General features: G+C 44.0%; 1 protein-coding gene across 2 annotated transcripts in view; it reads right to left on the reverse strand.

Annotated features, from left to right (window-relative positions):
- The window catches only part of LOC116084458 (guanylate cyclase soluble subunit beta-2), a 60,709-nt gene that overhangs the window by 40,749 nt on the left and 4,265 nt on the right, over positions 1-15,695 (reverse strand). For both annotated transcript variants that reach the window (XM_031361470.1, XM_031361469.1), the window contains exon 3: positions 7,185-7,279. In XM_031361470.1, the coding sequence (XP_031217330.1) occupies positions 7,185-7,279 (95 nt within the window). The remainder of the gene's footprint in view (positions 1-7,184; positions 7,280-15,695) is intronic.

The raw sequence follows: 15,695 nt of genomic DNA on the forward strand, positions 1-15,695 counted from the left end.
AAAAAAAAAAAAGGAGGTGTTTATCTGTATAAAATTAAACACCAGCAGTATAAACCAGGGACTTTTGAAATTAGTTACCTAAGGGACCCCAGTGGGAATGGGGGTAGAGACAAGAGTTGTAAAGGGTAGAGAGCTGAATTCTGTGGATAGCTCCAGAGCTGTGAATCATCTTACTATTTCATGTATGTAAATAAGGATAGAGGAGAATGGTGAGGAAGAAAATAAATGCAAATTAATATTCAGGAAGTAATATCAGCTCTTCAGGGGACTGAGGCAGGATGATCTCCAGTTCAGGGGTCAACTGAACAACAAATACAAAGCTAATTCAAAGCCACCCTAGTGAGAGAGCTTATGACAAAATAAAAACTAGAGAGCTTGGGATATGAATCAGTAATAGAGCATTCGCCTAATAAGTAAGGTGATCTAGGTTCAATTTCTAATATAAGAGGAGAAATAAACACATACACATACACACAGAGAGATTGTGGAGGGCAGAGACAGGAGTCACTGAGGCTTACTGGTCACCAGTCTAGCTCAAGGTTCACTGGAAGACCGTCTTAAAAAGAATAAAACATGGGTGAGCAAGACAGCTCACTGGGTAAAGTTGCTTTCCAAGAACACTATCACCTGAGTTTGGTAAGGACCTGCATGGTGGAAGAAAAGAACAGACTCCCATAAGTTGTCCTCTGACCCCTTAACACACAAGTCATGGCAGGTTCACACACTTAATATAAATAAATGAATGTACAACATTAAAAATACACAAAAAGAAGACAGAGAAAGATAGAGCAGTACATTCTCACACACAATCCACACATATACACCACATTCATATACATACAAAGATACGACATAAGACCATGAAGCGCATCATACATAATAAATAACTAGATAGTAGAGGACAAATCAATAATGGCTAGATAGATGATAGATAGATAGATAGATAGATAGAGAGATGATTGGCAGATGATAGATGATTAATAGATGATGGATAGATAGATAGATAGATAGATAGATAGATAGATAGATAGACAGATAGATAGATGATTGGCAGATGATAGATGATTAATAGATGAATAGATAGATAGATGATAGATGGTAGATAGATAGATGATTATTAGATAGATGGTAGGTAAATGGTTGATAGATGATGAATAGATGGATGATAGGTAGAGGTGGAGAAGAAGAATCCATTCTGCCAAGTACCTACTTTGCTTCACTATTTGACTTGATTTCTAAGACAGTCTCTGATATCACAGGTGTCACTGCTGTCTTACCAAAGAGGATGACATGAGGTTCATCCTTAGGAGACATAAAGCTGAAGGCTAGCCCACCTCTGTCTGACTCCTAAATACACACTGTCCTCCAGCCTGAGAGATTCTGCTCTGGTCTTGGCATGTTGAGACCTTAGTTTAGGTCTCCATTTTCTGTTGGCTGTGTATCCCAGCCTGCATGTCTGGCTTCTGGCTTTGTACATTTTTAGTCTTAGGTTTTCCATTGGTACTCTTATTTTGAAGTAAGTTCAGGGAAGGGCTGTTGACATTTGCTGGTGGCTCACTGTTGAAATGCATTTGACTCTGGATTTCTTAGCAGGCAATGTCTAGATAGGCATAGCTGTGCCAAGTGCCTGGTGGGGGTTGTTTTTGGTGTCTTTACTTCAGGTCACTAATAATTATGTACTAATAACCTAAGTAGGCACTTACTTTTACACAGAAAGATTACTTGTCCCATGCTCAACCTGCCATCTGGTCCCATCCTGACTATGCTAATTAGAAAGCAGAGTTATGTAGTACACAGAATTGTGGAAGAGTCCCCAAAATCACTTTAAACAGGGAGGGGGATGACTTCCTAGAGGCCACTTGGAAGGCACAGCACTGGCTTCTTGTTGATGAAACATGTTTTTCCCTTTGTCAAAGGATGGAGCCAGTCTCAACTGACCAGCATAATTTATTAAACATGAAAATGCATGTCCTGGCTGGGCCTCCCTCTCTCTGACTCATGGCAGTTGTACAAATACAGCGAAATTGCAAGCTTCCCACAACACCATGACTCCAATCACTTGTGTTTGTTTTGGAGAGGAAGAGAGGGAGAGAGAGAAAGAGGGAGAAAAGGAGAGACAGAGAGGAAGAGAGAGTAGGGTATGTGTTGTGGATTTGACCTAATGCTTGTATTATGTTAATTGGGTCCCCAAAATTGCACGAGAATCCACACATCCACAAGATGCTGAGGTCCCTGCCTCCAGTTGGGTTTGATTGGTAAATAAAGTTGCCAGAGGCTAATGGTTGGGCAGGAGACAGAGGCTGGACTTTTAGATGGCCAGGCAAGAGACTGAGGGAAGAGGAAGGAGATAGCCACTATGCCAGAGAGGAAGAAGGATACACCAGGCCTGAGAGGTGCAGAAGAGAGAGCATAGCCATCATGTTAAAATTGGGGATGGTGGTCCAAGAAGTCTGCAGGTCTGGGTCTGGGACAACCAAGATGGAGTATAGGTTTTAGTAAGTCATAATTCAGGAATGTCGGAGCGGAGTGTGTTGGCCATGTGGAGGCTTAGAACTATTGAGCTGTTTTAGGTATATTAAAACAAAAGGTTTTGTGTGTGTATATGTGTGTGTGTGTGTGTGTGTGTGTGTGTGTGTGTGTGTGTATGTGTGTATGTGTGTGTATTTCATTCAGGAACCCAGAACATTGGGAGCAGAAAGCAAAGAAGGTGCTACAACCACAGGGACCATTTCAGTAGAGTGATTTGGGTTCAGCAACAGGTATACACGTATCTGGAGGTACATGCACCCATGCATATGAAGGCAAGAGGTCTCTCATTAAACCTGGATCTCTTTGATCAGGCCAGATAGGCTGGTCAGTGAGGCCCTAGGATCTGACTGTTTCAACGTCTCTCTATCCCAGCACTGGGATTATAGCCTCATGTGGTCATGCCAGCCTTTACTAAAGTTCCAGGGATCTGAATTCAAGTGTTCACCTTTGTATAGAAAGTACTTTACTCCCCAACCCATCATGTGGATTGAGATTTCACAATCCCAATGTTTTATTTGTGTAATGTACCTGACACGGTTATCTTTCTTTTGAAATATGACCTAAAGGATTTTCTAGCGATAACAAAAAGAAAAAAATGTCTGTTAGTTCGAAGTGAGTCAGAAGGAAATCATTGTGGTAGAGGGAAAGGAGGCCTTGGGTTGGAAGGAGCATAGTCATGCCCACACATGGGCCTACAAACTTGTTGCTGCCTCTAAATGTGTTGCTTGGGTTGGAAACAGGGCCAGGACAGATGTGTGATGGCATCTCCTGCTGAAACTGCCACCACATTGAAGAGTGTTGTATTGCATCGTTACCAAAACTTCATGGGCCAACTGATCTACAGCATCATCACTGAAAAATACACAGGCCAAGTGATCTGCAGTGTGGTTACCAAATTCATAGGGCAAATGTTCTACATCATTCTGAAGATCTACATAGTTGTTAGAGTTTCTGTCTATGAGGGCATTGTGTAACAACATGGTACAACAATGCCTTAAACCACAGAACTTTATCCCTGCTCTGCCCTCATGTGAAAGAAGAGACAGGATAAGCCTCTAGTGTCAATTCTTTGTGGGACACTTTGCATCTAAATCTAGTTTGCTTGTTTTTTCAAATACTATCCCCCTGGCAGCCAACACCTCAAGACATGACACAGTTCAATCCATAGCAGCTCTTAGCTCAAAATTGTAGAGAGACAGACAGACAGACAGACAGACAGGTAGGTAGGTAGGTAGATATCCTTCAAAAACAGGATATTTGTTGGTGATCCATTCTCTGAACTATGAAATGACAGACTTTTTTTCTAAAAGGTACTTGTGGAACACTTTAAGCATCACAATCTGTATAGGTTCCATTGGGCCAACTCCATTTTAACAATATACCACAAAAGACATACAGACAACATGTAAACAAATGGGCATGGCTATGTTTTAATAAAACTTTATTTACAAAACCAGATAGGGTCCCAGATTTGGCCTGCAAGCTACATTGCAGACAGTTTACTGACCACTGGCCAGAGGACGCAGAGCATTATTATTAATTTTACCTGTAGGCAGCCGCTCGGACAGCAGCGATTGACGATTCTACTGCGCATGCGCCCCTCCCAAGCGGGCTCATGCAGGTGCCCCTCCCGAGCAGGCTCATACAAATTAGGTGTCTCCCGAGCGAGTGTATGCTAACCAATCATGCGCCAAACCCGAGCAGGTGCATGCTATCAAGCCCCTCCCAAGCAGGTGTATGCTAATGAGGCGATTGCCAGGGAACCAATCCAGGAGGACTTGAGAGCTTGGGCTTGAGTATAAAAGCAGCGCTAGCAAAGCAGCCGGGCCGCGCCATTCCACACCCCGCGATTCCACGCCACTCCACACCACTCCTCCAAAGCAAGAGCAGCGGCAAGAGCAGATGCAACTCCACAGGGGAAGAGCAGCGGCGACTAGCAAGAGCAGCGGCCACCGCCCGTCTCACAGAAGCGGGAAGAGCCATAACACTTAGGAACCAAAGAGAGCTGTAACACTTGGGTACCTAAAAGAGCTATAAACACAAAAGAAAACTCTTGAGTAAACCGTCGAGAGAAGTCTCAGTGTTTGGTCGTTATTGCTGCCGTCAGGGCAGCAAGGCACCGTACATTTACCCACAGCCATTTGAAGTGAACAGCAAAGCCCATCTCTAATTTTAAGAAACGTCATTCATTCATAGTGATGTAGCCCACCTTTCTTTCAGGTTCAACAACATTCAGTCCCATTTGCTGAGGCCACTAAGCATTCTGCGTGCCGCTTCAAGCTTTACACTTGCTTTGCGTTTCAACTGAGTCCTCCCCACAGCCTCCTGAGGTATTATTCTCTCCTGAGAAGAATCTCCTCTCACGGAAATTCTAGTTAAAGTCAGACAGCTGATAAGGTAGAACTGAGTCTGCCTCTTAAACTCTAGAACGCTCCTTTTAGCAGAGAACAGAAAACTAATCAAAGGCCATTTCCTCCTTGCCAGGACCCCACAAAATAAAAACCTAACAGGACAGCTTAGCTTCAGCATTCAGCCCCAGCCTTCTAATAGTTTAAGCCCTGCCAGACTCCAGCTTCTCAGGCAGGCAATAGTCACCTCTCACCACACACTTCTCACCCAGCGTTCCACGTCTTTTCCCGAGAGGATGTGACTACTTAGAGGAGAGAAGGGGCAATTGAAAATGGTTGGAAATGATTGATTCCACCCAGAGACCCCTAGCCTCCACCTGGAATCTCAGAGCTGCAGAATTGTCTTTAGAAGGGCAGCACCGGGGCTTTGCCTGGGGTATGGAGAGAGCATTGCATTAGGATCAAGAAAGGGTCTGGCTGTGGGGTGCCTAGCAACACTTGATGTATCTACAATGCAATCTCAATACCCAAGGTTCAGGAAACATCACAGAAGAGTCTAAGCCAGGGACTAGAACATATGCTTTGAGACAGTGCTCTCTGAATATGTCAGGGAGGCTGTACCCATAAAATCTCACCAAGATAGCTGGACGATGATGGCACATGCCTTTAATCCCAGCACCTGGGAGGCAGAGGCAGGCAGATTTCTGAGTTCGAGGTCAGCCTGGTCTACAGAGTGAGTTCCAGGACAGCCAGGGTTATACAGAGAAACCCTGTCTTGAAAAACAAAACAAAAACAAACAAATCTCACCAAGATGGCTGCCTAAACAATACCTGTGTAATGATAGCACCAGTTGATCTGCTAATGTGGATGGGAGAAATTTCAGAAGTCCCTACACCTTGATGAAGAGTGACAGGCAATCTGGCTACTGAGAGAGAGAGAGATAATCTGTTTTCTCCAGGATCAGTCTCTCTGCTAGGTTATCCAACTCCAAGTGGTCAGCCCTAAGCATGAGCAACACCAAATGGATTCAACAGGGTATAGATAATAATTAAAGAAGAGGCCATGAATTTAAGAGGAATTGGAAGGGATACAGAGATGGTTGGAGAGGAAATGGGTTGGAAATGATAAAGCCCTAAACAATTTAAGTATTTACAATTTTAAAATTGGTAACTAATCTAAAAAAAAAAAGGCAATAATTAGGCTGTTGATTTGGGAAAGGATATTTACACCACAATCGTGTATTTTAAATTTTTTTTTTGTTCTTTTGTGTTTTTAGATTAGCGCAGAAGATATTAGACATTGTTATAGTATTTTCTTAGGTTTTATTCCCAGTCCCACTAAGCTGGATATGATGGCTAATGCCTATAATCTTAGTACTTCAGAGGCTAACCCAGGAGGATCCCCAGGAGTTCAAGGGCAGGTCTGTTCACCAGTTCCTGTCTCTAGATTCCCGCCCAGTTTGAGTTCCTGCCTTGTCCTCCCTCCATGATGAACTGGCATCTGTAAGCCAAGCGAACCCTTCCACAAGTCTCTAGGTAAGATAACCAAGACGATGTGCTATGTGTTTATTTCAGTTCTCAGAAACACAAAACCTCGATATAGTTCAGGCTCACCTGTTTCTGATTTTTGTTGGTGATTCCATTGCTTAAACTACTCCTCCAGTGTACTGCCAAACTGCTATCTAGCGTCCTGGGCACAAGAAAGGTGTGATGTGCTGACTTAAGGCGAATGTTTGTTTTATTAGCTTCTTAAGACATAATGTTATAATGCAAATGGTTATGAATACAGTGTTTTTTATTTTAATTATGTGTATATGTGAATCCATGTGTGGCTATGAGCTCATTGTATAAGGAGGCCAAAAGAAGGTGTTAGAATACAGACACTGGTGTTAGCCCTCCAAAGCTGGAGTTATGAGTCCCTGGTGTGGGTGTGGGCGCTGAACTCAGTTCCTTAGCAAGAGCATTATGCACTCTTAATGGCCGAGCCAATGTCAATGAATTGTGTGTGTGTGTTTGTGTGTGTGTGTGTGTATGAGTGTGTGTGTGTGTGTGTTTAAACAGAAGCCCACAAAAATGACATTACACATTGATTGCTTGTCAGAGATTGTAACTAGAGACTCGTGAACTGAGCTATTTCCCCTAGGAGCCAAATATCAGCATTTACTACTTCATTGTCTACAACATCATAGTAGAGCAACTGTGAGTGAGGAGAATCAGCTGTGATCTTGTTTGTTTGTTTGTTTGTTGTTTTTGTTTTTTGCTTTTCTAGCAACCTTAAGAAACCCAAACAAGCCTTTTTGGACTTACCCAGAACCTTGCAGGCTTCTTGGATGAGCTTAATGGTGATGATGTCATCGTACACAGTATAGGTCATGAAGACATCTTGCACTTCTGCAGAAGCCCTGAAAGATACATCAAGTGCAGTTGAGCACTCAGTCACTGGAGCTCAATCCCACGGGCGGCGGGGGTCGTGGCGGGGGGAGGCTATGAGCCAGAACATAACAGGCAAGGCCCTAATTCAGACTTGATAGATTTCAATAATCTCAGAGGAAGGCCCTAAAGGAGATGATGTGAATCTTGGGTTCTTTGGAGGACGATCTTTGTGGCTGTGGCTGTGGCTGTCCCCGCCTCTGACAGGACCACCTCTTGTCCTCTATCAAGGTCACACAGCCTCTTTTTTCCTGAAGGATAGCCTGCTAATACTGTGGTGTCAAATCTTTTTCTGGGTGTGTACACATGCTGCATGATGGTGGGGTGGCAGACACGCTGACTGCTAAGGCTTCCAGCCCTTTCTGGATCTCTACAACCCTGCATGGAGCACTTGCCACAGCCACTGCACACTGGGACACAATCTTTTAAACTACTTCGGGAAACCAGTATGCTTGCCAATAGTTTACTTTAAAAAATATAAACAAATCAACATTTTAAATGAGATCACAGAAGTTCTATTAAGAAGGGAAAGAGAAAAATGACAGCTGGAGACATCTCAGGGAGATCAGGTCTTGAGACATCAAGTGCTGAGAGACATAGAGAGGACACACATTATGGAATATGAATGCTAGTCATGCAGGGACTCACTTCTACACATAAAGGGACTTCTTACACACATGCAAGGGCTCATCTCCACACACACAGGGGCTCACTTACAAACAGGCTGAGGCTCACTTACACACATACACGCATACACACACACACACACACACACACATACACACATGCTCACCTCCACACTCTAAGGCCATTGACTAATGGATATTTCATTGGAACATCAAGGGTTCCTCATTATCCAGTAACATGTAGTAATATGCAAACTATCAATGCATCAAGTCAGGGCTGGCTTCTAGGACTGGAATAACTTGAGAAAAAAAAAAAAAAAGCATGCAGACTCTTGAGCCCCAGCAGGTTGTAGGCATCTTATCTTTTAAACTGTTTGCCTCCTATTTCTCCAAGCTGAGAAATCACTGCTCCCCAATGCTTTCTAGATTCAATACAGAAATGAAACATGAGACATGATGGGTCTTACATTGGTCAACTGTAGTTGTCACAGTTCCTTAGAGTCCAGGGTGACTCATGAAAGTCACAGGAGAAATGAGAAGCTCTTCAATCAAGATAAGTCTCAGGCCAAAGGAATAGGATGGATTTAAAGCAACAGGGCGCTGTTCTGTCAAGAACCTCTTACAGTAAGGCATGCCTACAGCCAAATTGGGGACATGGAAGGCTGGAGTGTATATCCTGTCCTGACCACCTGTCTCTCTCGCTCATCCCTCTCTCATTCCCCCAGGGTCCTCAGCAGCATCCAAACTGCTTAGCTGGACACTTCTGGCTCTTCCTCCTTCTGCTCTCCAGCCAGGCCCCTAATACATACACTCTTCTAGCTGCTCACAAGCCCCTTCCTGCCCCCAACAGGCTCCCTCCACCAGAAGGGGGCACACTCTCTTTAACATGGCCAGCTTGGTTCCTCTTTCTGAGTTTTTTTTCCTAAGGCTTACTCATTGCCTTTGCTTATTCCAAGCCACACATCCATCCACCTCCCATCCCACACCAAGCTCCATGGCACCTGCCTGAGCATGGACCATTTCTGACACCCAGGAAGGACCACTGTGCAATGCTTTCTATATGACCACATCTAAATCAGGAGTGTGTTCCTTGATTTATTCTCTCCATTACCTAACATTGTCCCTGACATCCAAAAGGAGCCTGATAAACATCTAAAAGAGAATTTTGGAATTTTTTTCTTCTTGAGGCAGGGTCTCATGTAATTCAGGGTGGCTTCAAACTCAATAAATGGTTGAACATGACCTTGAACTTCTGACCCTCCTGTCTCTACCTCCTGAGTTGTAGGATTTTAAGTATGTGTCAGCATGCCTAGTTATGTAGTGCTAGGAATGAAACGCAGGGCTTAATGCTTGCACAAGCTGCAATCTACCTACTGAACTACAGGGCCAACTTTGTCTCAGAAGTTTTCATAAAAGATACAAATCAACAGAGGCTCACATTCTCGAGATCTGAGAGTTAGCTCTGATCCCACGATACTCTTGCAGGGTGACTTGGGAAAATCTCACTGTTCTTCTCATTTTTATAATGATAGGATTAGAGCAGAGGTTGTGGCATCCAGTCCTCCCCAGACACTGGTGATGCTGCCACCTGACCTTTGATACACTGGGAAAGACTCTGACACTTTGAAGTGGCAGTTTTACAAGTGTTGCCTGTGGTATCCTTGCAGGCCTCCCAGGCAATCTTAGAAATCCTTATGGTAAAAATGGCTTTAGGGCAAAATGTAAACATTACTTGTCTTTTTCATTGGCTGGTATGTGAGCTAATGGCATAGTCGCAGAGATGGGTAAAGCTGCTGGTGCCTATTCCAAATCAAGGCAGAGGGATCAAGAGGCTCCATTGCTTCTCATATCCTTTATAGGATATTGCATCCTTCTGTGTGTGCAGGGGGAGGAGGACCTGATTTCTGTACAGATTTTTCTGGTGGAGGCAGAAAAACTATCCATTTCATCAGTCTGAAGAGCTTTGGGCATCCACATCTTAGGACCACGACGTATGGTGAAATGGGAGGCATGTATATACACAGAGCTTTTCAGCTGCACAAGGAAGTGGCACAGTCACCCTCAGGACAGGCACTGATGCCAAGGACTTAGGAGTCCAGTTAGCCACTTCTCATTAGTATATCACTTCTGCTCAAGAGAACTATTGAGAGATAAGTGAATCATAGTTACTTGGACTTATATATTTGGCAGATATTTTCATTAAAAATAAAAGAGATAAATATTTCTTTTCCTCAAATTCACTCCAGCCATTCTAGAGTGTTTTTGGTTTGGTTTGGTTTGGGGTTGTTTTGTTTTGTTTTGCTTTTTTAATTTTATCCATTCTGACTGGGCATGTCAAAGTAGTTGGTTACTTAGTAGTGAAAGATGGTATGAAGACTCATCAAAAAGCTAGAAATATATCTACCACATGATCTAGCTATATCACTCTTGGGAATTTACCCAAAGGACTCCGCATCATTCTATAGAGGATCTCATGTTAGATGTTGGGGTGTTTAAATTCTTCTTCTTTAGCTGGGACACCTCCCAGGATGCACAGACAGGGGCTATGGGAGCACTTAAGTCTCAGAGCTCTTGAGGATTCTGAAGAGTACTATTCACCTTTCCCCCAGAAATACATAGCTAGTCATGAACATAGATACCATGCTACTTGGACAGGTGACTTCAGAGAGCTCTGAGATCCTCCCTAGGATATCCATGAGCCCCTCTTTAAGAGCCTCAGATCTAGAGAGAAGTCCTGTAGCCTGATTCATCTTTTTTCCTAATTGATGGACTTGGGCTTCAAAGCCATTTAGCCACCTACTGTTTCTTTGACCATCTTCCATTCTAATGCACCTGAATCAGCTACCCACCATTCCCTGTGCCCTTGTCTCTGTCATAGGGAACATCTGCCAGTCTTAAGGCTGAACCTATCACTTCTTCTTAGGGCCATGCCCTGCCAAGTCTGTCTAGTGGACATGCCTGACTCCTAACCAAGGCTAATCCATCAAGGCTCCGTCTCAGCCACCAGGACCATGGGTACAGGAGCCAGTCCAATGATGATGACTACTTGAGTCTAAAGCAGTGGTTCTCAACCTGTGGGTCATGATCCCTTGATGAATGAATAACCTTTACCCAGGGGTCCCCTAAGAACATTAGAATTCATAACAATAGGAAACATGTTATGAAGTAGCAATGAACATAATTTTATGGTTGGGACCACCACAACATGAGGGACTGTATTAGAGGATCACAACATTAGGAAGGCTGAGAACCACTGGTTTAAAGAAAATGTAGAAAAGTTTGAGGGGAGGGGAAGATGTTTGTAGAAGCAGACAGGAACATGAGTGCATAGGGGTATAGAGAGCCTACTGACTTCTATTTCTTATTTCCTGGGGTCCCCTGTGCACATGAACTGACTCCTTTAAACTGAACCCTACAGCGTAGATGGCTGGTCCTTGTTAAAGTTGGTCTGGCACTGTTATGTATTCAAATGTTAGATCTGTACCCTTAGATCTGGTCGCCCCAAGAGCAAATTCTCACACACATCAGCTTTTTTTGGTACAAACCCCGCTCCTCAGGTTAACTGGTCAATAAAAGGCTAATACCTGTGATTGAGCAGTAGAACATGGATTTTGTCCTAAAAGCTCACCCTGAGAAAGGCTTGGGACCACACTGGGATCTCGAACACCTAGTGTAGTCACTGACCAGTTAATAAAGACTTTCTATTGGCTTAAAGCCATCTCTGAGAAGTCTTCTCTGGTGAATAACTCACAACAAGGGCTATTTATCCTTTTCTCTTGCAAGTGAATATGAAGTGTCCCAGGGGCTTCAGTAACCCATGCCTACTAGAAGGAAAAGCCAGTGCCTTCCTGCCTTCTACACGCATGGGTGCTCTGGTCCCTAACAACTTCTCTACTGTTACCTTCTGTCAGACAGCACAAGCATGATACTGCAGTCTAGTCACTTTCCACCAAGTTCAGCTCACCCCAGGCCCTTTGCACTTGTTGTCCTGTCTTCCTGGAGCAACATACTTGCATGATCCAGGGTTGACTCCTTCCTGCCTAGAGGTTCATACATTACCTCTATGAAGAGACTGTACAGCTACCACAGAGAAATATGTATCTCCCCTTGGTCTCTTTCAAATGCTCTATGTTTGCACAGCTCTCTGAGCAAACAGAAAGTTCATTTATTTGCATGTTTGCCTTCTGTTCCTCAAACTAGAATCCATTCCCTGGCTCAGTCCCTGTGTCTTCATCACTTCCCTCCCCAGTGTTTGTACCTCGGCTCAGCACATGCTAAGAGGTGAACGCATACTTGCATAGTGGAGAAAGTGGCCCATTTCAAACAGCCAGTGAGTAGTCTGGGTAAAACACAGAGACGCCGCTCATCCCGAAGGTCCAACTCTTCCCAGCCCATTAGTCCCTCTCCTGTTGAGGTTTAAGCCAGGAGGTTACAAAAGGGTGGTTCAGAATTAGAAACCTATAAATCTCAACTCTATAAGAGGGAAGCCAGCAAGGCAAGCAGAGGAGGACACACATCTGTTTCTGATTATTTCATATAAAATAAAATCTATGTCATAACGTCTGGAGACATAGTTCACTTTGCCTAATCATTTCTTCTTAAATTTTGTATGGGAATTGATGGCTTTTTTTCCCCTTTCAGCAAAAATTCTGCCTTAAAAGCACTAGGGAATTTGTTGTTTAAACATAGCCCAAAGCAGATCCTTTGGCACAGCAAATAATCTTGGCTTAGTTTCAGTTTGTGTTTATAAGCTAAATTTTCTGTATTATGGAGTTCTTTTTAATAGTATTCCCCAAATGAATCTAGTTTCATAGCTGATCTTATTGGATATATCTTTCTCTTGGCTTTCCCAGGACAATCACATAAATGTCTAGTTAGTTCTGACCATATGAGCACATCCTCACGACTAGATTAAGCAGACGGGCTAAAATGAAAGAGTGAAAACCAGGTGACACAATCCCTGACTATTGTCTTGCTAGGCCCTCTGCGCCTGGTGGTGTTTCTTTATTCCCCCTGCAGGCTTGTGCCCCTGTCTTATAACTTTTCTTTCTCATTGCTGTGACCAGATGCCCAACAAAATGTAGCTTACCCTTGATCATAGTCTGAGAGATGACGGTCCACCATAGTGGGGAAGGCATGGGAATGGGAGCATGCTCATATTTGGGTCAATCAGGAAGCAGAGCGAGATGGATGAAGATGTTTCACTCACAGGCTCTTTCCTAGCTCAGGGAACAGCACTGATCACGTTCAGGGTGGATTTTCTCTCCATTAATTCTATCCTGAGATACCCTCACAGACACACCCAAAAGTATGCCTCAGTCATACTCTATTTTTTTAAAATACAAGCATGTTGACGATCAACCAGTTATCCCATGTTCCTCTTTTAATGCTCTTTATCATTTGGAGTCCATCCAAATGACAGAGCAGGAGAAGATGACACAAAGAAATGGCATGCTCGTCCTAGTGAGATCACACCAACGGTCCAAAGAAGGAAAGTCCTTTCTGTTATCTTTCTATGTGAAAATCCACTCCTGTCTTGGATTTAGGATGTGCCAGTCAGCATGTGGCCATGCTATTAATACAACAGCTTTATGACGGAAGAGAGGTTGCAAGGCCTGCCTTAGACAGGGCATCTCAGTTGCCAGCCAGAGGCAGAGCCAAACACAGGGCTTGTGTCTGAGGACTTCAGCAAATCCCTGCTTATTTTCAGCAATTTCCAAAACTCTTTCCACTTTCCTAGGCAGAACTGATAACAGGAGCCAAGCTGAATCCTCAACAAGAAATGAGATGATACAGAGCATTGGACCAAAACTCCATCTTTCCCTCTTGCTGGTTATGGTGGCCAGCACCAGGGAGCTGAGCACCAGGGAGACCAGGCTGAGAGAGGAGTCCATTGACTCATGCTCATCCTAGGAAGGCAGAGTCCATTGACTCATGCTCATCCTAGGAAGCCAGATCTCTGGAGGCAGCAGAACAGTTTCTAACAGTGTTGAATGTGGCTGCCTCCTGCCCTGCCTATGCTTTCGAGGAGGGGAGAACACGGTGGGGTTCCTACAAGATTCCTCATGATGTGTTCTTCTGCTCAGACCTCTCCTCCACTCTGGACGACAGGTGTGCTAGTCTTCTCCCATCCAGCATCAGAGATTCAGGTAAAGGGAGTACATGGCTCATGGGCACACACATGCTCCATACAGAGTCCCTCCACTCCCAATCCCATGATTATAAGCTGACAGCAAACCATGCCTCCTGTGGCCGCAGCTAATGTTCGCTGAGTGCTCTCTTCTGGCTGAACACCTTTTCGAGTGTCCGACTTACACATCTCTCTCACACACCTACATGCAATGACAGTTCTTTTATGGTGAAACACCTGGTTCACTGAGTCGTTAGATAGTGTGCTGTGGCCAGGCAGACTGTAAATTATTATATTTCTGACCTTTGACCCTCCAGTGACTGTAGCCCCGGGCCCATGGCTGTACGGACTCACAGCCAAATGCCGTAACTTCTGGGAATGCCAAGTATTGTTTCTCAGAGAGTTGCCTCACCCTATTGCAGTGTGCACTTCACAGCCTTCACGAGCTTGCTCTCTCTCTTCTTCCTCCCAAGGCTGATACCACTGGGTGTAGATAGAGGGGCATAGAGCTTTAAGTGACTCCTGCCTGACCATTTTGTGGCAAGACAAATGATCTCAGTGTTTCGTGGGCCATGGACCTGTGACGCCTTGCTTTCTGCATTCCAGGTCTATAATGTAAGGTCTCTGCAGGTGGTGACATCATCTGAGGGAGTGATTTATTGGATTCGTTAACCTCACGGCATTTTTCACAGCACCAGACATACCGACGGAGGTCAGCAAATGCACATTCACAGAGATAACCTCTGCTCTCATCCAGAGACATGGCCTAGGCTAGAATATGTGTTGCCATTGCTTCCTCCACATATATATGCCTATGTGTGATGTAGGATAAGAGCGAATGTCACGAGCTGGCTTCCAGTATCAGAGCATGTGCTCATCCTCATAATTTTTGGTTCATGGGGCCTCACTGACTGTCAATGCCAAATGGGCAAGTTCCCATTGTTCTGCATCTTAACCAGGATTGTCTATTATGTAAAAATCTTTGGAGCCTTAATAAGCAAAGCTGTGCCTAATTATCTTAATTTAGCTATTCTTGATTAACTGATGAAGCCAATCATCTTCCATTGTTTTTAATTCATTTCTCTCTATAGAACTAGGTGATTTCTGAGAACTTCAGACTCCAGTCTGTAACACTGGAAGATGTGGAGCCAGGAAGATTATAGAAATCTAATGAGGGACTACATGGAAATATAAATGACAGAATTAACATAAACTACTGGATGGGGTCAGGAAGGTAAAACTAAGAACGATGTGAAGAAGAAGTAAGGTGGGAGGCAGTGGCTTAGGAGGAGCACGCTTGTCTAGTGCATTCAAGACTGTTCAATTCCTAGTGTCCCTCTCTCCTCTCTCTCCTCTTCCTCTATCCCTTTCCCCACCTCCTACATACATATGATTTACTTGCTCATCAGTGTGGTCAGTGTCAAGAGCCTGGCGTGAGCTTAGCATGGACCAAGGCCCTGAGTTTAATCCCTACTGTTAGGAGAAGAAAGGGAAGAAGTAGAGAGAGACAGAGACATAAAAAGAGAAACAGAGAGAGAGATACAGAGACAGAGAGAGAGAAAGAAAGAGAGAGAGAGCAAATGGAAGTTCATTCATTAAATACACACTAGAATCATGTGACTTCTTAATAAC

Source organism: Mastomys coucha, unplaced genomic scaffold (assembly GCF_008632895.1).
Source record: "Mastomys coucha isolate ucsf_1 unplaced genomic scaffold, UCSF_Mcou_1 pScaffold9, whole genome shotgun sequence".
NCBI lineage: Eukaryota > Metazoa > Chordata > Mammalia > Rodentia > Muridae > Mastomys > Mastomys coucha.